This window comes from Aquarana catesbeiana, linkage group LG04 (genome assembly GCF_042186555.1).
Source record: "Aquarana catesbeiana isolate 2022-GZ linkage group LG04, ASM4218655v1, whole genome shotgun sequence".
NCBI lineage: Eukaryota > Metazoa > Chordata > Amphibia > Anura > Ranidae > Aquarana > Aquarana catesbeiana.
Window position 1 is genome coordinate 242,456,600 of NC_133327.1, and position 25,111 is coordinate 242,481,710.

Consider the following 25,111-nt stretch of genomic DNA (forward strand, 5'->3'; position numbering starts at 1 on the left):
TTCCCTAAAATTCCAAGAAGACGTTGTCACAGCCCTTATCTATCCCCAAGGCCAAGCCCCTCAACTAATTCGCTCCGATTCATTAGCCAGACTCCATGAAAGGCACTTTCCTGAAATCCTCCCTCTTACCCAAACCCAAACAGGTCGCAAACCTCCAAAAAAAAAAAAAAAAAAAAAAAAAAAAAAAATGTTGTGTGTGTGTTTAAGTAGAGGAATTCGCCGTGACACCCGATACTACTGTCCCCAATGTCCCTCCCAGCCAGGCCTCTGTATTGAAACGTGCTATCGGAGCTATCATACTTCACTACACTATTAGTAAAGTGAAGATGATTTTTTTCCAGTTTCCACTATCTGCCATTTCTGTGAATGACCTGGACTGTTAATGACTATGCCTCTGCCAAACATGTTTCTGCCTTCAACATGAATTGACCCGGACTGTTAAATGACCATGCTTTTTGCCTGCCTCCTGAACTGATCATTTGCCCTGCCACTGTACAGCACAGGGGTCTCGCATATGTGAGGGGCTCCAGAAAAGGTTTTCCGAGTGGAGAAAACATTTTTCTCCGGGTTTTTAGTTTTCTCGGATTAGGGTCTGGAGACTCGGAGGCTTCGTAGGGATTTGGGTGGGAAGAAGCCTCTACCCCTGTCCTCAGGTCTTACCTGACCAAGGCCCAATGTACAAAGTGCTGCCTGCTGCCACCTGAACTGGCCATGCCTTTGCCTGCCACATGACCTGGCCATGCCTTTGCCTGCCACATGACCTGGCCATGCCTTTGCCTGCCACATGACCTGGCCATGCCTTTGCCTGCCACATGACCTGGCCATGCCTTTGCCTGCCACATGAACTGGCCATGCCTTTGCCTGCCATGTGAACTGCCTGCTAAACCTTGGACTATACTGAACCATGTTCATACTTTTTCATATCTGTCTGCTGCCTGGACAATTCCTGGACATTTCCTTTGGCTGTCTGGACAAATGCTTTGGCTGCTCTGGAACGGTATTCCTGCCTGCTAAAACCACAGGTTTTCTTTCCACATTTTCCAAAAACTTGTGGAAAGAAATGACATGTTCAAAAGACTCATTATGCCTCATAGAATATACATTGGGTTGTTTTCTTTCCAAAATAGGGTCATTTTGTGGGCAATTCCATTGTCCTGGTGCTCCTGGGCCTTCAAAAATGTGATAGGTACTCAGGAAATGAAATGTGTAATTTATGCCTTTAGAACGCCTGATGGTGCTATATGGATGTTGGGCCTTTGTATGTGGCCAGGCTGTGGAAAAGTCTCACACATGGGGTATTGCCATACTCAGGACGAATAGCAGAATGTATTTTGGGGTGTAATGGCAATTATGCCTGCACCGTGTGTGAGAAATAACTTGTAAATATGACAATTTAGTGAAGAAAAAAAAAAATTATACATATATATTTCTTAATTTTCCAAAGCATTGTGGGGAAAAAATTTCAACTTCAAAAAATTCATGATGCCTCTTACTAAATACCTCTGACTGTCTTCTTTCCAAAAAGGGGTCATTTGGGGGGTTATTGTACTGTCCTGACATTTTAGGGCCTCAAGAAATGAGATCAGTGCATTAGGCCATCAGTGCATTAGGATTGATACATTTTCAATAATGCGTAGCATGGCTTGTAGACTCTATAACTTTCACACAAACCAATGATCATACAATTATCAGGATTTTTTTTACCAAAAGACATGTGGTAAAATTAAATTTTGTCAAATTTAGGCAAAAATGTATTTTTTTGGTTTCTTTTAAAAGAGAAAGTAGAAAATGTTTTTTTTTTTCAAAATATTCGCTCTTTTTTCGCTTATATCACAAAAAATAAAAAATGAAGTGGTGAATAAATACCACCAAAAGAAAGCTCTATTTGTGTGAACAAAATGATAAAAATTTCATTTGGGTACAGTGTAGCATGACTGAGTAATTGTCAAAGTGAGAGAGCACTGAAAGCTGAAAATGCCCAGTATTGAGGTGGTTAAACAACTATGAAGAGATTGAGGTAAGCCTGTGTAAAATTAATGGTAAGTTTTTTTGGGGGGGGGGGGGGGGTTTGCAAAAGAAGTGCATTAATGTTATAGTGGTACATAGGGGAAATGGAATTTAGAAAAAAAAAAAAAGTGAACAAAGCTGAACTTAGCCTTTAAACAAACCCTCACAAGCCTGTAGCCACTGTGCAGCCATTCATTCTTAAAGTCCATAGCAGTGGTGCCTCTGCTTCTGGTCCGTTTCTCAGGCCCCCTCAGCTCCCCTTTGAGCATGGACTCATCAGCCTTCTAATGTAAACAAAGCAGATGGTCTTTAGTGCTTCTGCTGGTAAATGTGAATATGAATTGATTCCCTGTGCTTGTACCTACAGTGATCACAACGGCTTCTTTAACCACTTAAGGACCAGGCCTATTTTTTTTTTTTTTTTTTTTTTACACTTGGTGTTTACAAGTTAAAATTAGGGTTTCTTTTACTAGGAAATTACTTAGAACCCCCTAAGTGCATTTTTTTATATTGTGAAAGATAATGTTACGCCGAGTAAATCGATACTCAAGATGTCATGCTTCAAAATTGCGCCCGCTCGTGGAATGGCGACAAACTTTGACCCTTAAAAATCTCCATAGGCGACGTTTAAAAATCTCTACAGGTTACCAGTTTAGAGTTACAGAGGAGGCCTACTACTAGAATTATTGCTCTCGCTCTAACGATACCTCACATGTGTGGATTGAACACCATTTACATATGCAGGCGCGGCTTATGCAAGTTAGCTTTAAAATGTATATATTTTACTTTATATTTTTACACTGTCCCTTTAAAAAAAAGATTTTTTGAATCACTTTTATTCCTATTACAAGAAATGTAAACATCCCTTGTAATAGGAAAAAAAAAAAGCATGAAAGGACATCTAATGTGAGATCTGTGGTCAAAAAGACCTCAGATCTCACATTTACACTTAAAGGCAATACAAAAAAAAAAAAAAAAAAACCTGTTCCTTTAAGGCCGTTGGGCGGAAGGGACGTTCGACGTCGCTTCCGTCATCCAATGGCATTGAGTCAGGTGGGGCCATCATTCCCTCACTTGACTTCTTGCCTCACAGGGGAAAGGACCGGATCATCTGCACCACTACTGACGGCTCCGGTAAGAGGCGGAAACGACCGGAATGCAGCGGGAGGGGGACCTCTCCTGCCGTTGATAAAAGTAATCTTTTATCTTGAAGCGGACCGCCCGTTTCAGAAAATACCAGGATTATAGCAGCTATCTGGTGCCATAACAACAGTATTTAACGTCAAAGTACTGACTTATAGCGACGGCCAGCGATGCGGTTCGGAAGTGGTTAAAGTGAGATTGTTATAGGAAAACAAGTAAATAGAAAACACCGCGCTAACCAGTGAAATAAATAAAAGCTGCTGCATACAGTCTGACAAAAACAATAAATAGGTATATGTACATGCGCTGCATTTTTCCAAATGAGCATATGTGTTTATAATGGTAAAATAGTGCTAGAATGGATAATTAACCACAAGTGAGTTAAAACAAAAACGTCCATAAATGGATGTGGATGTCCAACTGCGCAGGAGGTATAGGTACTCCCAGAGGTGGTGGTGATCTGATGGTGGTCAGAAGTCACCTGGCATCTTATAACGACTTTCCAACAGGTTGGATCATTCAGACAAAATGCAAAAAAGCCTCTTACCAGATCTCGTGGATTCCCGTGTCAGCGACCGGGAATCGCATGCGCAGTTTGTCACCAATGACGTGGAATGGGAGCTGGAATCGCCAATCCCTTGGGTTGTGGTCTGTAAGGGTCTCCGACAGCGACCGGATGGGTCTTCTCACCAAACCGTCCCAGCGTGAATCCAAGAGTTTTCAAAAGGTCACCGAAAGGAAAACGGTTGGAGGTACTGGGCCTCATGCGGTGAATGTGAAAACAAAAAGAATATGCCTCCACATGGTGCAGATAAAAAGGGTGTTTTTATTGACAAAAACAGCCATAGACAAGTAAAAAACGTGATGTACCCTTACATTTACCACTCTCCTTGTTGCCCATTTGTTTTTATGCATCGTGATCACGTTTTTTACTTGTCTATGGCTGTTTTTGTCAATAAAAACACCCTTTTTATCTGCACCATGTGGAGGCATATTCTTTTTGTTTTCACATTCACCGCATGAGGCCCAGTACCTCCAAACGTTTTCCTTTCGGTGACCTTTTGAAAACTCTCGGATTCACGCTGGGACGGTTTGGTGAGAAGACCCATCCGGTCGCTGTCGGAGACCCTTACAGACCACAACCCAAGGGATTGGCGATTCCAGCTCCCATTCCACGTCATTGGTGACAAACTGCGCATGCGATTCTTGGTCGCTGACACGGGAATCCACGAGATCTGGTAAGAGGCTTTTTTGCATTTTGTCTGAATGATCCAACCTGTTGGAAAGTCGTTATAAGATGCCAGGTGACTTCTGACCACCATCAGATCACCACCACCTCTGGGAGTACCTATACCTCCTGCGCAGTTGGACATCCACATCCATTTATGGACGTTTTTGTTTTAACTCACTTGTGGTTAATTATCCATTCTAGCACTATTTTACCATTATAAACACATATGCTCATTTGTACATGCGCTGCATTTTTCCCATATACTTATAGGAAAACAAACAAGACTTTACAAACATGTTATACTTACCTACTCTGTTGCAGTGGTTTTGCACAGAGCAACCCCCGATCCTCCTCTTCCTCCTGGCCCCTGCCTTCTGTTCAGTGCCCCCACAGCAAGCAGCTTGCTATGGGGGCGCCCAAGCCGAGTGACAGCTCCCTGTGTCCATTTAGACACAGAGCCCCCCCCCGACTGGCTAGTTGGCTTCGATTGACAGCAGCGGCAGCCAATGGCGCCGCTGCTGAGTCTCAGCCAATCAGGAAGGAGAGTCTCAGGCGGCTGAGACACGTGTGGACATCGAGGGACCTCAGGTAAGTGTTAGGGGGGCTGCTGCACACAGAAGGCTTTTTATTTTATCTAGAATGCATTAAGATAAAAAATATCCTGCCTTTACAACCACTTTAAGCTCATTTAGTGCTTGTTAAGAATATGTAAATACTTAAACATCCAAAGCCTGGCCACAGCTTAAATTTAAAAAACTTTAAAAGAACTAATTTTTTTATTTCACTCTTCAAGGGACCACTCTTCAAGGGACCAAATGTATGTATAGAACTTGGTTCTGTTCTGATCAGGGGCCCAACTGTTACCAATGCTGCATCATCCATTAACCCAGCTGTGTATGCGTAAAAGCAGCCCTATTAGATACGTAGCAATGCTGGCTGTTTTTTGTGAATGAGCGTGTTGGTCCCCCTATCTGACCACACTGCTTAGAGCTAAAGGATGCATCTGAACGAGACCCTGACCATCGTAAACCAGTGGAGGCAGGAAATTTTAAACAGTGCCCGAGGTTGCAATAAAGAATTAGCTCCCGGTGCGTTAGACCAACTTGCTGTACTCACTGAAACTTCAGAGTCAGGGTCACACCTGGAGCTGTGCCACTGCCCTGGACCCAGAAACCAATATGCAGCCAACTTGAACAGTAGACAGCAGTAAAGTATGAATTGGTACAGGACCAGCTGCAATAAGCAGTTGGTCCCCTAGGGGATAAAAATATACTTGGAAAATGGCCATTTCCAGCAGACCACAATCACATAGGTGCTTTGATTTGTGACAAATTTTTTCCCCCCTTACCTGGCCACCAGATTTGCCACGTCCATATTGCCTTCCTTCTTTGAAGCCAGCATCCCAGTCTGTTCTGATAATCCGATCATCCAAGCGAGTACCATTGATGAATCTCATGGCATGCTCAGCGTCAGCTCTGATATAGTATCTTGAGGTAGAGTTGAGGCAAAACCTTTTTGTATTATAAATAGCAGCTCTAGTCAACTAATAAACGTATTTAATGACCTGTCAACATCCAGTAAATATCACTATGCTTAAAGTGCAAGTTCACCTGCAGGAATATCCCCTATGTAATTTATACCCAATGAATAAATACATACCATAGCTCCTCCTGTTGGAAAATGTGAAGGTCCTCCCAATAGATGCAGCTGTTGGGGGCCCTCTATAGAAAAAGCACTGACTCCTTAAGAGGAGCTCTAGTCTCCTGTGTAAAAATTAAAAGTCAGCTGCTACAAAAACTGTAGCTGCTGACTTTTAATAAACAGCCTCTCACCTGTCCCACGATCCAGCGATGGGCTCATGCCAGCCGGGATCACCTCCTGTCTGTCCTTGGCACCGCCATCTTAACTGTGGGCACCTGGCTGTGACTGTTTGCTGTTTCACAGCCAGGTGCACACTGCCCATACGCGAGTCGCGCTGTGCATTGGTCCCGCAGTCTTCTGGGACCTATCACGTGTCCCAGAAGACAGCGGCGGGGGGGGGGGGGGGGGGGGACGACTTCCTCTTCCAATCGCCTAGGCAGTCAAAAATCAGATGGAAGCACCTTAAAGAGGGAACTTTCCCTTTTGGGTGGAACTCCGCTTTAGGCTGTAAGCTGTTGAGTTATGTTCAACATCTTTCATTTATTTTTTTCAGTCATTAGTGGGGTCAAATTAACATTTGTTTTTTGACTGCAGTGACGAGGAAATTTGAAGGAGCAGGATGAAAATATTCTCTTGAATGTAAAAATTTCTAAATGTGGTTTTCGTTCGCTAAAGTTCATTCCAATAATTCAATGTTAAAAGCAAACATATGAGCATTTATACTGTATTCAGAGAGTAATGGTTAATGAGTTATACTCGGAATAGTCTAAGGTTATTAGTGGTGTACCCCAAGGTTCAGTATTGGGACACATACTTTTTAAATATATTTATCAATTATATAGAGTTTGGAATTAAAAGTACCATTTCGGTTTTTGCAGAGGACACCAAGCTATGCAGCTTACAAGTTGATCTCAATGCACTGTTTGAATGTAAATGTATGCACTTGGAGGCTTAAAAAAATGCACACATCATACATACTAGGGGGAGTAATCAATGGTGAAGAAGGATCTGGGTGTTCTGGTAGATCATAAACATAATAGTATGCAATGCCAAGCTGCTGTTTCTAAAGCTAGCAAAAACTAACTTCTTGTATTAAGAGAGAGGTATGGACTCCAGGGATAGATCATTTAGCCCCTGTATAAATCATTAGTAAGACATCATCTGGAATATGCAGTTCAGTTTTGGGCACCTGTTCACAAATAGGATATCGGGGAACTGGAGAAAGTGCAGAGAAGGGCAACCAAACTGATAAAAGGCATGGAGGAGCTCAGCTATGAGGAAAGATTACAGCAGGGTTCTTCAAACTATGGCCCTCCAATTCCCATCATGCCTAGTCATGTCTGTGAATGTCAGAGTTTTACAATGCCTCATGGGATGTGTAGCTGGAGGGCCGAAGTTTGAGGATCCCTGGATTAGAGGAACTGAATTCATTCATTCTCTCTTGAAAAGAGGAGATTGAGGGGGGATATGATCAACATGTATAAATACATAAGTGGTCCATATAGTGAACTTAGTGTTGAGTTATTCACTTTAAGGTCATCACAGAGGACAAGGAGGCATTCTTTATATCTGCAGGAAAAGAGATTTCATATCCAAATACGGAAAGGCTTCTTCACAGTAAGCTTTGAAAATGTGGAATAGATTCCCTCCAGAGCTGGTTCTGGCCAGTTTAGTAGATTGTTTAAACAAGGCCTAGATTCTTTCCTAAATGTACTGTACATAGTATAACTGAATACTAACATTTATAGGGAAAGTAGATCCAAGGAATATCCGATGGCCTCTCTTGAGGGACCAGAAAGGATTTTTTTCCCGCTGGAGCAAATTGGATAATTGTCTGTCCCCCCCCCCCTCCCCCCTCCCTCCCTCTGTTGGTTGAACTGGATGGACCAGCTTAACTATGTAACAAATCAAAATCTTATACTACTTTCAAACATTTGAATGTACTGAAAAATTTCATATGAATTTTCATTCAAAATTCTACTAGCGCATTACCAGCTTTAGACTCCATCCACACAGACATTTTGCCACACTACAGAGCTATTACGGCCTAGGTTGCAATACAAATTATAATGAGTATAGGTACCATCATCCCAAAAAAATCATAATCAAAGGGAATGAGAGGGTGGAGACGTAATCACAGTTGCTGCTACTGTCAACTCCCGTTTCGACCCCCCAAAAGAGAAAGGGGTGGGACTATTCCGGTACTCAATATTACTGTACAGCGGTGGATATAAAGAGGAGTTAAAACCTTTTAAAAATTCAATTTTAATAGAACAAAATAATAATAAAAAATATACAATAACAATTACAGACAACATCGCTACATATAATCATAAAAGTAAAATACCACACAGTCTAAGCAAGTGGATTCCGCAGGATTTTAGATGAGGAGTGTATGTAAAGCTTTAAATCTCGACCGGTTTCGCGGTTAACACCGCTTCCTCAGGAGAAACATATCTAAAACATGATATAAAGTGGCTTTAACATATACATGTATATACATTAATTTATTTTATTGCAGCAAAATCATTTACAACAATCATCAAAACATTTCATATAAATGAGGTAAAGAGAAGGACAAGCTCACCCAATCAGGCGGTTTCCGTGGGTATGCAGGACCCAATATAAATCCCCCCGCGGCGCACACAGGGGATGACAGACAGCCTCTAATGAATAAAGATTGAATTAAACAGACTGTAAGCATCACAGTACTGATGATATCGTGAAAGGGTGTGCCGTTACCATAGAAATACGGTAAACCCCAGGTGGTGGTATAGGAGGGAGGGACATGCGGGAACACAGTGGGGGAGGGAGGGGAAAAATGGGGAAAAAAGGGGGACCTAAAACTGGAGAGGCCAGAACGGAGGGGGAAAAAATGGAAAGAGCAGGGAAGAAGGGAGGGAGAAGGGGGAGAGGGACCGGAACAAAGGACAGGATTGGAGGACCAGGGGAAAGGGGGAGGGGGGGGGGGGGGGAGGGGGGGGGGGGGGGGGGAGTAAGAAAAAGGAATGGGACGGGGAAGAAGCAGAGGAAAACCAGGGGAGCAGGGTGGGGGAAGGAAGGGGAAGGAAAACGGGACAGGGAAAGGAACAAGCAGAAGGGGAGAAGGGAAGGGAATAGGAGGGGAGAAAGAAGGAAGGGAGTGGGGGGGGGGGGGGACCAAGAGAACCACCACCCAAAGAGGTGCTAGGGGCTAAAAGGATTAATTAAGTTGGGGAAGCTACACACTGACAGCAACGAAAGATGGCACTCACCAACTGTAAAATAGGGTACTGTGTGACGCATGAGCTGTAGTTAATGCAGGAGTTCCACTTATGGAAGACGTAGGTAAAAGAAATCATGTGGGGCCATATGAGGCACTACAACTTCAGGCACCTAAGTTAATAGGCTGGTGGGCACATCACATTAGGGCCGATCCAGCTAGGGGCAAAATTATAAGCATCTAAATTAGCCAATAACCTCCATATAGGAGGAGAGTAGTGAATAAGGTCAGGTACAGGAAAAAGGAATACTACAGAAGTCTGTCTCATATCCAACAAAGACTGCTGGGGTATGGATGACAGATAGATGGTAAGGGAACAAGCAGTAAAGAGAAGGATGGCGGCGCCCTTTCAAGGCTGCGGAGACGCATACAGGACAGTACAGAGTTAAATAGCCATAAGAATAAGGATAAGCCTCCGCGCCTGATAAGCACAATATTGGCACAGAAGGCAATAAGGTAGGCACCAGGTAGCGCTGGTGACACACATACAAGAAAGGGCAGCACAAAGGATAAAAATTACAGCAATGTAGCGACGGAGGGAAGAGTAATGAAAACTGACCTTTTGGGAGACAATCCATGCTTAGCTCAGCGTCAGGGGGCTGTCAGGCTCACATAACAGCCAATTGTGGCCGCTATATGGGCTCCCCAACCCGGAAGTCAGGGCACGCCAACGTGGGCGGCCTCTGACGTCACCGGGTCTGTTTGCCCGCACTGCGCAGGTGCACAAAGTGTGCTACTGCGCAAGCGCGTGCTAGTGTCAAGGGAATCGTGTTCCTGGACACAGAGTCACAAGCAGCCTGAAGGGCTGCCAGGGCAAACATGTGTCCGCCGCAGGGAGAAGAACCGGGACCCAGCAGAGCCCCAACATCACCTGAGGGAGGGATGGGGGGGGGGGGGGAGAGGTTGTCCTTGTACAGCAAAAAGTTGAGCAATTATAATGACAAGGGATTAAATAACAAAGTAAATTCCATATTAAGTGCAGTATACACTGATTACAAGTGACCCCTAGGACCGACATTAGTCCCAACAGCATTAAAGGTGGTCACAAATCGATAAACATGCTACGTAGAACCATCCTGATTTAAAATTTATGAACAGACACACAAGGAAAGGGGGGGGGGGGGTTGGGAGGACGGGGAAGGGGAAAGGGGAACCTGAGAGGGGAAGGGCGGAGGGGGGGGGGGGGAGAGGGAGAGGGGGAAGGGAGGGGAAGAAGGGGGGAGGAAGGGAAGGGGGGAAGGGGGAAGGGAAGGAATGGGGGGGGGGAATAAGGGGAGTAATGAAAAGGGAACCCAGAACATCACAAGAATGCCTTATATGATACGGACTCATTAAGGCCCGGAGAGTGGCATTGAGGTCGCTCGATCGACAGGGATTCCTTCTGAAGAATCGAGCGATCCCAATCGCCGCCCCTGGGATTGGGCTGAACTACCTCAAGAACCAAAAACTTGACAACCGAGTTGTCAAATCTATGGTGCAAGCCAATATGTCGGCCAATGGTAGTTAATTCCCGTTTTTCCGAGTCATAGAGATGGTCACCAATTCTTTGTCTGAATTCTCGGATCGTTTTTCCTACAGAAAATGCTTTGCATGTGCAATTCATTAAATAAATCACCCCTTTGGTGCCGCAATTAGCAAAGGTACGAGGGACTGTGGGGGGGATTTATATTGGGTCCTGCATACCCACGGAAACCGCCTGATTGGGTGAGCTTGTCCTTATCTTTACCTCATTTGTATGAAATGTTTTGATGATTGTTGTAAATGATTTTGCTGCAATAAAATAAATTAATGTATATACATGTATATGTTAAAGCCACTTTATATCATGTTTTAGATAGGTTTCTCCTGAGTGGTGTTAACCGCAAAACCGGTCGAGATTTAAAGCTTTACATACACTCCTCGTCTAAAATCCTGCGGAATCCACTTGCTTAGACTGTGTGGTATTTCCCTTTTATGATTATATGTAGCGATGTTGTCTGTAATTGCAATTGTAATGGTTATTGTATATTTTTTTTTATTATTTTGTTCTATTAAAATTGAATTTTTAAAAGGTTTTAACTCATCTTTATATCCACCACTGTACATTAATATTGAGTACCGGAATAGTCCCACCCCTTTCTCTTTTGGGGGGTCGAGACGGGAGTTGACAGTAGCAGCAACTGTGATTACGTCTCCACCCTCTCATTCCCTTTGATAACAATTTTGCCAGTGGAAGGAATCTAGCAGAGCTCAGCTAGAGAAGGAGACCTTGCATGGTTTGAATGACCCGAGGCGGCTGCTGGAGGAAGGGGATGCATTATTGTGAAATTCAGCCTAACTGGCATTTGTAATGGGAGGACCTTCACCATTTACAACAGGCATAGTTCTGGTATGTACTGTTCATTCAATGTAGAATTGCCAAGTGAGGTTTCCTGAGAAGCTACACTTTAAAATCGTCTGTTCCATAACCTCTCTCTAAAAAAATTTTACATTTTCTTTTTGATCAGCTGAAGCTAGATTGAGGTTTGCTGTTAGAATGACCCCTTCACCAAAACGAACATTATACACAGGTACATAAACCCTAATGCCCTGTACACACGGTCGGATTTTCCAATGGAAAACGTGTGATAGGAGCCTGTTGTCGGAAATTCCGACCGTGTGTAGGCTCCATCAGACAGTTTCCATCGGAATTTCCGTCGCACAAAATTTGAGATCTGGTCTCAAATTTTCCGACAATAAAATCCGTTCCACGCAAATTCTGATCGTGTGTACACAATTCCGACATACAAAGTGCCATGCATGCTCGGAATCAAGCAGAAGAGCAGCACTGGCTATTGAACTTCAATTTTCTTGGCTCGTCGTACGTCACCCGCGTTCTTGACGTTCAGAATTTCCAACCAACTTTGTGTGACCGTGTGTATGCAAGACAAGCTTGAGCCAACATCCGTCGGAGAAAAACCATGGGATTTTGTTGTTGGAATGTCCGATCGTGTGTACAGGGCATTATAATTATAAAAGTTCCAACACTTGGGTTTGCCAATTCAGCAAGGCTTGCAAAGTTAACTGTTTCACACCTAAAACCATCATCAACAAAAGGATACTCTACAAAGCAGAATCCACAAGCAGTTTTCTTAATTTTATCCAGACCCATAACGATCTTTTTCACATCTCCACTCTTGCTGAATAATTCATGTATCTGTTCTTCTGTTGTATAAAATGAGAGGTTTCCAACATACAAAGTACAGCTTTGTTTCAAAAGTTTATCTTGCTCATCTCTTTTACCCTATAGTAAAGAAAGAAAAATGAATCATTTCCAATATTTACAAAATAAAAAGTCTGTATATACCTTGGGTATAGAAAAGAGTCACTCCCTTTAGAATAATGACATTTCGTTGCTTTGCAGCCTGAAATGAAGACAGACACAGGGGGAGATTTAGTAAAACGGGAGTACTAAGAATTTGGTGCAGCTGTGCATAGTAGCCAATCAGCTTCTAACTTCAGCTTGTGCAGTTAAACTTTTGACAATACATAGAAACCAATCAGCTTCTAGGTTTTAGAGCTGCACCAGGTTAGGCTCGCTCCAGTTTTAGTAAATCTCCCCCAATGTTTTTGTTTTATCCAGCTATATTTATGCAGTGCAACTTATAACATCCAATTGAAAGATAACACCAACATGTCAGATTGGGAAAAAAAAAAAAAAAAAGCACGGGTCTGCAAAAGAAACAGCCACGTATGTTTCCGGTTCATGCTACCAGTATAGAAACCATCGAAGGGGAGTAGAAAGAACCGGAAAACAGTTTTTCTACCAAGTAGTCTGCAGATGGAGCTGAGCCTGCTAAATCCTGACACCTCCCAGCACCTGCGTTTAGCCCCTCCGTCTCCCTCCCAACAATGCAGTGTCAGTAGATCACTGTCGCTTCTGATACATAGTACACAAAACAGCAGTGTTAGCAAGATCAGGCCTTATCTCTGCTAGCACTAGCAGGTACATTTTTATTTGTAGCAGTTCACATAATCCCTGACAGTCAGGAGCTTTTTTTCCCCCCCACTAGGTACCTGCAAATTTAGTGTCCAAAACATCCAAAGAAAGGTAGACTAGTGAAGGGGCCTACAGGATTCTGAGCATATCAGAGAGCTAAGGGGAGTCCTCTCTGACAGAATCCCCCTCAGAATACGAACCTGTAGAGAGCAGCCGCACCCTGACAGATAGCAGGGACCTCTTCTCCATTGTCTGAGCTAAGGTCAGGAGTTCCTGACCCTGTGCCCAGGCTGCTGAGGTGTTAGAATTGCATGATTCTCATATGCAGCAGAGTGCCACGCTAACTTTTGGAGGACTGGCGAGTGCCAGTGGTCTAGTACATCCTGGCCTTTTACACACCAGCCCTGCATTATCACTTGGTTTTGTGGCGAGTCCCATAAGTGCAGTCCAAGCTGGTGCGGTGGTTAGCACAAGTAGCGTTCCGCAGCCACCAATAATTCGAATACAGGGCCCGTAGAGCCCATAGTGTCCTTCCAGATGTGTTGCACGTCCTGACTGGCAGCCCACAAATTCGGCAGCATCCGTACCTCCGCCATTCATTGGCCAACACTGGAATTCAGGTGGAAACAGCAAAAAATGTAACTACTGCTCTCGATTTTTTTAGCGTTTTTTTTTTTCCCCCATGGAAGATCTGTATAGATCGATTGTGGACCAAATTTTATATGCTGAGCAATTTATCGCCACCGCCAACTCAAATTTAAACCTTGCCAGACTTAGCATAGAAGCCTGTCATGGTTTGCGAGTTTAACATTTTTTTGGGCCTAACCCTCAACATGGGCATTACTAAAAAGAATGAGTTGCTGTAATATTGGTCCACGGACCCCATTCATCACATGCTTGTGTTCTCTGCTGCCATGGTCAGGGGTAGATTTGAGACTAGCGTACCATTTATGCATTTCAACGACAACACACTGTCATCCTTGGGGTGACCCTGGAACGTCTCATGGAAAAAACTAGTTCCTAGTACCGTGATCATCCGTGCCCCTCCCCAACACGTGTTAATACAGGGTCTCGTATCTTCCTCAGGATTAATAGCCGCTCATCCTATAGAAATCGCTTTTCTTCTCATTTTAGTGAATGACTGCGAGTCTTTAAATGTCCTTTCGCAGAAAAGTTTTAGCCCTATTGTGGGGTCACCAGTATGGTATTTGTACATTGAAATCATATCCCCTCTCAAGCGTCTCTTCTCCAGAGAGAATAAGTTCAGTACTCGTAACCTTTCCTCATAACTAATGTCCTCCAGACCCTTTATTAGCTTTGCTGCCCTTTGCTGACCTATGCATTAAGGTGAAAAAAACACCTGGCAGTCACCGGCCCCCCCCCCCCATTTTAATTACCTGAGCCCCTTCATCTCTTCGGCGGGGACACGCTGTCCCTCTCTCCACGGGGTCCCGGCTCTTGATTGGATAGATTGATAGCCCAGCCATTGGCTCCTGCTGCTGTCAATCAAATCCAATGACACGGGGCTGAGTCCGGCATTCGTGTCTGTGGACGCAAATGCTCGACTCGGGGGCACGCCTGCAAGGTAACCGTCTTAGGGAGAGCGCTTCTCCTAGAGGGGTTATCTAATGTGGGGAGGAGCCGTTGAGGGACCCCAGAAGAGGATGTTTAGGGCCACGATCCTTTACAATCACTTTACCTGATGGGTTTTACTTCCTCTTTTGCTCACTGCAAACTAAAAGCATAATGGGCTAGTATGCATTGCATACTAGCCCATTATGCGGCACTTACCTGCAAACGAATCCAGTGCTGTCCCCTGTGCAGGCTGCGTCCATCGTCTCGCCCCTCTTCCTTCCGGGGCCGCGGACTCTGGCTCTGTGATTGGCCGGAACCACGTGACGTCAGTACCTTGCATGTGCATGGGAGCCATCAGTAACGGCACATACTAAGGAAGAAACGGCACGGAGGTCCATTTCTTCCCAGCGTGTGCGCCGATTACATCAATCGGCGCACTACAAGTGAAATGTCTCCTAAACGGCACGCGTTTAGGAGATATTTCCACTACCTAATGGTAAGCCTTATTCTAGGCTTACCTATAGGTAAAAGTAAGGAGGGTTTACAACCACTTTAAGTTAAGTGGTTCAGTACAGTAAGGGATAAGCAGGCTTTCATTGAGGACCTCTTTCTGAAAGTGCTACCCACCTGACTTTAGTTTCTATGGAGACACTGACTAGGGCTAAATTATACAGAGCTCCTAATGGGTCCCCCTTCCTAAACACAGCACCGCACACACTACTGAACCTCTCCCCCCGCCTACCTTGAAATGCTGGTCCCGGTACTGACTCAGCTCCACATAGCTATCAGTCTTTAGAATGCTCAGCATGTTCCCGACTTCTCCGGCACACCGGCCACCACGGCGCAACAGCGGTTTTACGATTCCTCTTCTCGCGACAAAGACGAGCCAATGAACAGAAGTCGCACAGTATCACTTCCGAGTTCACCTAGGCTGCCATCTTTAAAAAGGGCAAACACGTATCTGTGAGTCAGGAAGTGTGTTGTAACGGCCCGGCGGGTGAGTAGGTTGGTAGTGGTGTCCCGTGTGGTGTCCCGTGTGGTGTCCCGTGTGGTGTCCCGTGTGGTGTCCCGTGTGGTGTCCCGTGTGGTGTCCCGTGTGGTGTCCCGTGTGGTGTCCCGTGTTCACTGGCCGCTTGGCTCTCTCCTCAGGGCTCCGTTGTCGGTGGACTGTACCCGGTCACAGGAGGGCAGACATGGTGTTCCGTCGGCTTCTCTTCAACCTCCTGAATAACCCTCAGTTCATTGAGAAGCTCTCCGAGTCTCGGCCTATTCGCAGAGCCGCCCAGATTACCGCCTTCGCCATCACCAAGGCCCAGCTGACCGGCAAGGACGCGGCCCAGCGCCTGCTCCGCTCCGACACCGTCCGACAACTCACCAATGAGGCGGCTCCTCGGAACCTGGAGGACATGGGGCGGAAGATGGGGAGGGTGAAGGACACGTTCGTGAGGGAGCTCAGGACAGGCATGAAGCAGATCAAAGATGGCACAAAGAGGCCGGGGGGCAAGTGAGAAGGACACGGGGGTGCGAGGCGCAGTGTACCTCACAAGCTGCTTGCTCATTCGTTTTAATGTATTATAATCTTAATAAATGTAGAAGTTCACCGACTCCACTCTAAATGTCTATTGTAGCTCTGGGGAGGCCTATGGGCAGTCCACCTTTCCATCATTCCTAGGCCTCGTCTACATGGAAGCTTTTCAGAGATGTTTTACAGAAGGTGAAATCTCCCCACTTGTTCTAACCCTCTAAATGGCACACTACCATAATCGTTCTGTGAGGTGCCAATTCCTGCTACTATCCAGGCCCACCGCAGTGCCGCTGACTTCCCTGCTTCAGCTGCTGTGGGGTAATTTTCAGGATACAGAGCGGAGAAAGGGACTAATCAGTGTCATTTACATTTTGTCACTCACTGTGTGTTCAATTGTAACCGAAGCATAGTAAATTGTGCTTACTGTGCTTCAGTTTGTGAACGAACAGGAAGCCGCTCAGCACAGAGCACTTCCTGATCATTCACTGTCCAGTCACTGTTGAGGCTGCAGATTAACCACTTGACATCTGCGCTATGGCCGAATGACAGCCACAGCGCGGACCTGAATTCCCGGGAGGCTGTCATAGGACGGCCTCCCCTGTGCATGTGCCCTACTGGGGGCGCGCAGAGTGTGCTGTGATCACAAGTCACTGAGACTCGGGTGATCACCGATCCAAGTAAGGGGCCGGTCCCGGCCCCTTAATGACAGCTGATCACATGATGTAAACAAAAGATCGGTAATCGGCTTTCTTTTCTACTCGCGCTGACAGCGTGAGTAGAAAAAAAAGCCGATCACTGGCTCGGATGCGAGGGACATTGGTCCCAAAGTGGAAGAGGCACATCTGCCTCATCTGTGCCCACATAACAGTGCCAGCTATCAATGCCCACCAGTAGTGCCAATCAGTGCCGCCTCATCAGCGTACATCAAAGAAGGAGAAAAATTACCTGTTTTATTTATTTTATTATTTTTATTTATTTCAGGTACTTATATAGCGCCGTCAATTTACAACAGTGCTTTACATATACATTGTACATTCACATCAGTCCCTACCCTCAAGGAGCTTACAATCTAAGGTCCCTAACTCACATTTATACATGCTAGGGACAATTTAGACAGGATCCAATTAATCTACCAGCATGTCTTTGGAGTGTGGGAGGAAACCGAAGTACCCGGAGGAAACCCACGCAGGCACAGGGAGAACATGCAAACTCCAGGCAGGTAGTGTCGTGGTTGTGATTCGAACCAGTGACCCTTCTTACTGCTAGGCGAGAGTGCTACCCAATACACTACTGTGCCACTCTACAAAATTTTTTATTACAAAATATGAAGAAAATTTTTTTTTTTTTTTTTTTTTTTAACAAAAAAATAAAAACCGCAGAGGTGATCAAATACCACCAAAAGAGAGCTCTATTTCTGGGAAAAAATTATAAAAATTTCATTTGGGTACAGTGTTGTATGACCCACGCAATTGTCATTCAAAGTGCGTCAGCGCTGAAAGCTGAAAATTCGTCTGGATAGGAGGGGGGTTTAAGTGCCCAGTGAGCAAGTGGTTAAAGGCGTGTGTTTGAGCGTTGAGGTGCACACCCTAATGGAGTAGGCTGCATACACTACCATGCTGCAACTGCTTGTGTAGCAAAGCAGCCCCATTCACATAAATGGGTCACATTTAGTGTGTGGTGATGCCCACCATCCACCAAATGTATAATTCCTTTTGCAAAGCGCTGTTGCTTGTGTTTACAGCCTTATATTGAGGTGGTTATACCCGCCTACAACCATGATCCCTTTAATTTTTTATTTATTTTTTGTTCTCCTGGTGATCCTCTTGCATAGAAGTGATCCGAACAGCTATACATTTTAATTCCCCCACCACCACCAACTGGCAGCATCAGCTTCCCTGCATACTGTAAGAGGAAGTGATGTTCCTCCCACTGTGTGACATTGGAAGCAACAATGACTGTTGCTTCTGCTTTGTTTGTTTTTTGTTTTTTCATTAAGCCAACCAATCTCGGTTTGATCAGATGTTTTGGATGTCAGAGGAAAGCTTTGGGCTCCAACAGATCACAAATCTCCCTATAAAAAGGACCTGTCAGAGCAAGCGCTAAAATAAAATAAATTGTAACATTTTAAAGAAATAAATAAATACAATTTAAGACCCCCGGCTGCAGCCTTTCCAGCTAAAGGAGCAGGGCAAAAATGTGGTTTTAGTGCCCCCAGTCACTAGTGTAAATAATCCCTAAGGGTACTTTCAGTCACATTTTTTCATTTTTATTATAAAAGCTGAGGCTTTAGTCACTTTTTTTAAATTAAAAAAATGATAGATACATCCAGTTTCCTTTTTTTTTTTTTTTTTTTTTTTTTCCTTTTTTTTTTTTTTTGTTGCATAAACCAATTATAGGGGACAAAAGTATAAACAAAAATGTTTCTTAACCACCTCAATACAGGGCATTTTCACCCCCTTCCTACCCAGGCCAATTTTCAGCATTCAGTGCTCTCACTGAACGAGATATGTTCAGTCGTGCAAAACACTGTACCCAAATTACATTTTTATCACACAAATAGAGCTTTATTATGGTGTTATTTAACCACTTCCCGCCTGGCCTATAGCAAAATGACGGCCGGGCGGTGGTTCAGTTATCCTGATTGGATGTCTTTCAGGATAACAGCATGTGGGGGCGCTCAGTGCAGCGATCAGTGGTGCGGCATGTCAGTCTGAAACACCGCAACACTGATCTCAGTAAAGAGCCTCTGACGAAGGCTCTTTACCACGTGATCAGCTTTGTCCAATCACGGCTGATCACAGTGTAAACAGGAAAAGCCGTTTATCGGCTTTTCCTCACCCGGGTCTGACAGACGCGAGTAGAGGAGAGCTGATCGGCTGCTTTCCTTACACGGGGGTCTGCGGATGCCCACCCAGGACCACCAGGGATGCTGATCATGGATAGATACCAGGTATGCCACCCTGGACCACCAGGGATACCAGTCAGTGCCCAGACATGATGCCAATCAGTGCCATGAATGATGCCTATCAATGCCACTCAAAAGTATCCTTCAGTGCCCATCAGTAAAGGAGAAAACTTATTTACATAATTTTATAACAGAAACAAAGAAAAACTTTTTTTTCAAAATTTTGTCTTTTTTTTAATTTGTTTTAGCAGAAAAGAAAAATGCAGAGGTGATCAAATACCACCAAAAAAAAGCTCTATTTTTGGGAACAAGATGAAAATGTTTTTGTTTGAGTACAGTGTAGCATGACTGCGCAATTGTCATTAAAAAGTGACATCGCTGAAAATTGGCCTGGACAGGAAGGGTGGAAAGTGCCTGGTATTAAAGTGGGTAATCACTGCGGGGGAGGTTTGCACTACAAAAGAGGAAGTTTTGGAAAAAAATTAGTTTTTCTTAGTTTCTGTTACACCATTTTGCAAATAAGTAATTTCTCTTCATAAATTTTGACCAACATTTAGCCCAGGTTCACACTAGGCTGCGGGAGTGAAGCCATGCGAGTTCAGCTGAACTCGCACAATTTCACTCCCGCTGGCAGTCCCGATTTCGGCTGCGATTATAGAGACATCTGTGCAGGTTTCTGCACAGATGTTAACCACTTGCCGACCGCCGCACGACTATATACGTCGACAGAGCGGCACGGGCAGGCAAAAGGACGTATATGTACGTCCTTGCCTGCCCGCGGGTGGGGGGTCCGATCGGACCCCCCCCCGGTGCCTGCGGCGGTCGGCAAATCTCCCCCGGCGATCGGAGGTGAGGGGGAGGCCATCCATTCGTGGCCCCCCCCTCGCGATCGCTCTCAGCCAATGGGATCATTTCCCTGCCTCTGTATTGTACACAGAGGCAGAGGAAATGATGTCATCTCTCCTCGGCTCGGTATTTTCCGTTCCGGGCCGAGGAGAGAAGACTGCAATGTAAGTGCACAACACACACACACACAGTAGAACATGCCAGGCACACTAAACACCCCGATCCCCCCCCCGATCGCCCCCCGATCCCCCCCCAATCACCCCCCCCCCCTGTCACAAACTGACACCAGCAGGTTTTTTTTTTTTTTTTTCTGATTACTGTATTGGTGTCAGTTTGTGACAGTTACAGTGTCAGGGCAGTGAGTGTTAGGCCCCCTGTAGGTCTAGGGTACCCCCCTAACCCCCCCTAATAAAGTTTTAACCCCTTGATCACCCCCTGTCACCAGTGTCGCTAAGCGATCATTTTTCTGATCGCTGTATTAGTGTCGCTGGTGATGCTAGTTAGGGACGTAAATATTTAGGTTCGCCGTCAGAGTTTTATAGCGACAGGGACCCCCATATACTATCTAATAAATGTTTTAACCCCTTGATTGCCCCCTAGTTAACCCTTTCACCACTGATCACTGTATAACCGTTACGGGTGACGCTGGTTAGTTTGTTTATTTTTTATAGTGTCAGGGAACCCGCCGTTTATTACCGAATAAAGATTTAGCCCCCTGATCGCCCGGCGGTGATATGCGTCGCCCCAGGCAGGGTCAGATTAGCGCCAGTACCGCTAACACCCACGCACGCAGCATACGCCTCCCTTAGTGGTATAGTATCTGATCGCATCAATATCTGATCCGATCAGATCTATACTGGCGTCCCCAGCAGTTTAGGGTTCCCAAAAACACAGTGTTAGCGGGATCAGCCCAGATACCTGCTAGCACCTGCGTTTTGCCCCTCCGCCCAGCTCGGCCCAGCCCACCCAAGTGCAGTATCGATCGATCACTGTCACTTACAAAACACTAAACGCATAACTGCAGCGTTCGCTGAGTCAGGCCTGATCCCTGCGATCGCTAACAGTTTTTTTTGGTAGCATTTTGGTGAAATGGCAAGCACCAGCCCCAGGCAGCGTCAGGTTAGTGCCAGTACCGCTAACACCCACGCACCGTACACCTCCCTTAGTGGTATAGTATCTGAACGCATCAATATCTGATCCGATCAGATCTATACTAGCGTCCCCAGCAGTTTAGGGTTCCCACAAACGCAGTGTTAGCGGGATCAGCCCAGATACCTGCTAGCAACTGCGTTTTACCCCTCCGCCCGGCCCAGCCCAGCCCACCCAAGTGCAGTATCGATCGATCACTGTCACTTACAAAACACTAAACGCATAACTGCAGCGTTCGCAGAGTCAGGCCTGATCCCTGCGATCGCTAACAGTTTTTTTTGTAGCGTTTTGGTGAACTGGCAAGCACCAGCCCCAGGCAGCGTCAGGTTAGTGCCAGTAGCGCTAACACCCACGCACGCACTGTACACCTCCCTTAGTGGTATAGTATCTGAACTGATCAATATCTGATCCGATCAGATCTATACTGGCGTCCCCAGCAGTTTAGGGTTCCCAAAAACGCAGTGTTAGCGGGATCAGCCCAGATACCTGCTAGCACCTGTGTTTTGCCCCTCCGCCCGGCCCAGCCCAGCCCACCCAAGTGCAGTATCGATCGATCACTGTCACTTACAAAACACTAAATGCATAACTGCAGCGTTCGCAGAGTCAGGCCTGATCCCTGCGATCGTTAACAGTTTTTTTGGTAGCGTTTTGGTGAACTGGCAAGCGCCAGCGGCCTAGTACACCCCGGTCGTAGTCAAACCAGCACTGCAGTAACACTTGGTGACGTGGCGAGTCCCATAAGTGCAGTTCAAGCTGGTGAGGTGGCAAGCACAAGTAGTGTCCCGCTGCCACCAAAAAGACAAACACAGGCCCGTCGTGCCCATAATGCCCTTCCTGCTGCATTCGCCAATCCTAATTGGGAACCCACCACTTCTGCAGCGCCCGTACTTCCCCCATTCACATCCCCAACCAAATGCAGTCGGCTGCATGAGAGGCATTTTTATGTCCTCCCGAGTACCCCTACCCAGCGAACCCCCCCAAAAAAGATGTTGTGTCTGCAGCAAGCGCGGATATAGGCGTGACACCCTCTATTATTGTCCCTCCTGTCCTGACAATCCTGGTCTTTGCATTGGTGAATGTTTTGAACGCTACCATTCACTAGCTGAGTATTAGCGTAGGGTACAGCATTGCACAGACTAGGACACACTTTCACAGGGTCTCCCAAGATGCCATCGCATTTTGAGAGACCCGAACCTGGAACCGGTTACAGTTATAAAAGTTACAGTTACAAAAAAAGTGAAAAAAAAAAAAAAAAAAACACAAACAAAAATATAAAATAAAAAATAATAGTTGTCGTTTTATTGTTCTCTCTCTATTCTCTCTCTCTCTATTCTCTCTATTGTTCTGCTCTTTTTTACTGTATTCTATTCTGCAATGTTTTATTGTTATTATGTTTTATCATGTTTGCTTTTCAGGTCTGCAATTTTTTATACTTTACCGTTTACTGTGCTTTATTGTTAACCATATTTTTGTCTGAGTACAGCATTCACGACTTTGAGTGGTTATACCAGAATGATGCTTGCAGGTTTAGGTATCATCTTGGTATCATTCTTTTCAGCCAGCGGTCGGCTTTCATGTAGAAGCAATCCTAGCGGCTAATTAGCCTCTAGACTGCTTTTACAAGCAGTGGGAGAGAATGCCCCCCCCCCCCCCACCGTCTTCCGTGTTTTTCTCTGGCTCTCCTGTCTCAACAGGGAACCTGAGAATGCAGCCGGTGATTCAGCCAGCTGACCATAGACCTGATCAGAGACCAGAGTGGCTCCAAACATCTCTATGGCCTAAGAAACCGGAAGCTACGAGCATTTTATGACTTAGATTTCGCCGGATGTAAATAGCGCCATTGGGAAATTGGGGAAGCATTTTATCACACCGATCTTGGTGTGGTCAGATGCTTTGAGGGCAGAGGAGAAATCTAGGGTCTAATAGACCCCAATTTTTTCAAAAAAGAGTACCTGTCACTACCTATTGCTATCATAGGGGATATTTACATTCCCTGAGATAACAATAAAAATGATTAAAAAAAAAAAAAAATGAAAGGAACAGTTTTAAAATAAGATAAAAAAGCAAAAAAATAATAAAGAAAAAAAAAAAAAAAAAAAAAAAAGCACCCCTGTCCCCCCTGCTCTCGCGCTAAGGCGAACGCAAGCGTCGGTCTGGCGTCAAATGTAAACAGCAATTGCACCATGCATGTGAGGTATCACCGCGACGGTCAGATCGAGGGCAGTAATTTTAGCAGTAGACCTCCTCTGTAAATCTAAAGTGGTAACCTGTAAAGGCTTTTAAAGGCTTTTAAAAATGTATTTATTTTGTTGTCACTGCACGTTTGTGCACAGTTGTAAAGCATGTCATGTTTGGTATCCATGTACTCGGCCTAAGATCATCTTTTTTATTTCATCAAACATTTGGGCAATATAGTGTGTTTTAGTGCATTAAAATGTAAAAAAGTGTGTTTTTTCCCCAAAAAATGCGTTTGAAAAATCGCTGCGCAAATACTGTGTGAAAAAAAAAAATTAAACACCCACCATTTTAATCTGTAGGGCATTTGCTTTAAAAAAATATATAATGTGTGGGGGTTCAAAGTAATTTTCTTGCAAAAAAAAATAATTTTTTCATGTAATCAAAAAGTGTCAGAAAGGGCTTTGTCTTCAAGTGGTTAGAAGAGTGGGTGATGTGTGACATAAGCTTCTAAATGTTGTGCATAAAATGCCAGGACAGTTCAAACCCCCCCAAATGACCCCATTTTGGAAAGTAGACACCCCAAGCTATTTGCTGAGAGGCATGTCGAGTCCATGGAATATTTTATATTGTGACACAAGTTGCGGGAAAGAGACAAATTATTATTATTTATTTTTTTTTTTTGCACAAAGTTGTCACTAAATGATATATTGCTCAAACATGCCATGGGAATATGTGAGATTACACCCCAAAATACATTCTGTTGCTTCTCCTGAGTACGGGGATACCACATGTGTGAGACTTTTTGGGAGCCTAGCCACGTATGGGACCCCGAAAACCAAGCACCGCCTTCAGGCTTTCTAAGGGCGTAAATTTTTGATTTCACTCTTCACTGCCTATCACAGTCTCGGAGGCCATGGAATGCCCAGGTGGCACAAACCCCCCCCCAAATGACCCCATTTTGGAAAGTAGACACCCCAAGCTATTTGCTGAGAGGTATAGTGAGTATTTTGCAGACCTCACTTTTTGTCACAAAGTTTTGAAAATTAAAAAAAAGAAAAAAAAAATTTTTTTTTTTGTCTTTCTTCATTTTCAAAAACAAATGAGAGCTGCAAAATACTCACCATGCCTCTCAGCAAATAGCTTGGGGTGTCTACTTTCCAAAATGGGGTCATTTGGGGGGGTTTTGTGCCACCTGGGCATTCCATGGCCTCCGAAACTGTGATAGGCAGTGAAGAGTGAAATCAAAAATGTACACCCTTAGAAATCCTGAAGGCGGTGATTGGTTTTCGGGGTCCCGTACGCGGCTAGGCTCCCAAAAAGTCCCACACATGTGGTATCCCCATACTCAGGAGAAGCAGCTAAATGTATTTTGGGGTCCAATTCCACATATGCCCATGACCTGTGTGAGCAATATATCATTTAGTGACAACTTTGTGCAAAAAAAAAAAAAATAAATAAATAAATTGTCACTTTCCCGCAACTTGTGTCAAAATATAAAATATTCCATGGACTCAACATGCCTCTCAGCAAATAGCTTGGGGTGTCTACTTTCCAAAATGGGGTCATTTGGGGGGGGTTTGTGCCATCTGGGCATTTTATGGCCTTCAAAACTGTGATAGGTAGTGAGGAGTAAAATCAAAAATGTACGCCCTTAGAAATCCTGAAGGCAGTGATTGGTTTTCGGGGCCCCG

At 44.8% G+C, this 25,111-nt stretch overlaps 2 protein-coding genes across 3 annotated transcripts in view; one reads left to right on the top strand and one right to left on the bottom strand.

Annotated features, from left to right (window-relative positions):
• Nucleotides 1-15,725, bottom strand: part of NCBP2 (nuclear cap binding protein subunit 2) — a 29,852-nt gene extending 14,127 nt beyond the window's left edge. The window contains exons 1-3 of the mRNA XM_073626320.1: nt 15,560-15,725; nt 12,365-12,546; nt 5,730-5,868 (exon numbers count right to left, since the gene is read on the bottom strand). Coding sequence (XP_073482421.1) covers nt 5,730-5,868; nt 12,365-12,546; nt 15,560-15,625 — 387 coding nt within the window. The 5' untranslated portion in view covers nt 15,626-15,725. The remainder of the gene's footprint in view (nt 1-5,729; nt 5,869-12,364; nt 12,547-15,559) is intronic.
• On the top strand, nt 15,677-16,422 carry NCBP2AS2 (NCBP2 antisense 2 (head to head)). 2 transcript variants are annotated; one of them, XM_073626321.1, is made up of 2 exons: nt 15,677-15,814; nt 15,967-16,422. In XM_073626321.1, exon 2 carries the CDS (start codon nt 16,011-16,013, stop codon nt 16,323-16,325), a length of 315 nt encoding a protein of 104 aa, XP_073482422.1. In that variant the 5' UTR covers nt 15,677-15,814; nt 15,967-16,010; the 3' UTR covers nt 16,326-16,422. The 2 variants fall into 2 exon arrangements, with proteins under 2 accessions (XP_073482422.1, XP_073482423.1); XM_073626322.1 differs by having other exon boundaries at nt 15,728-15,822.
• The last annotated feature ends 8,689 nt before the right edge of the window (nt 16,423-25,111 follow it).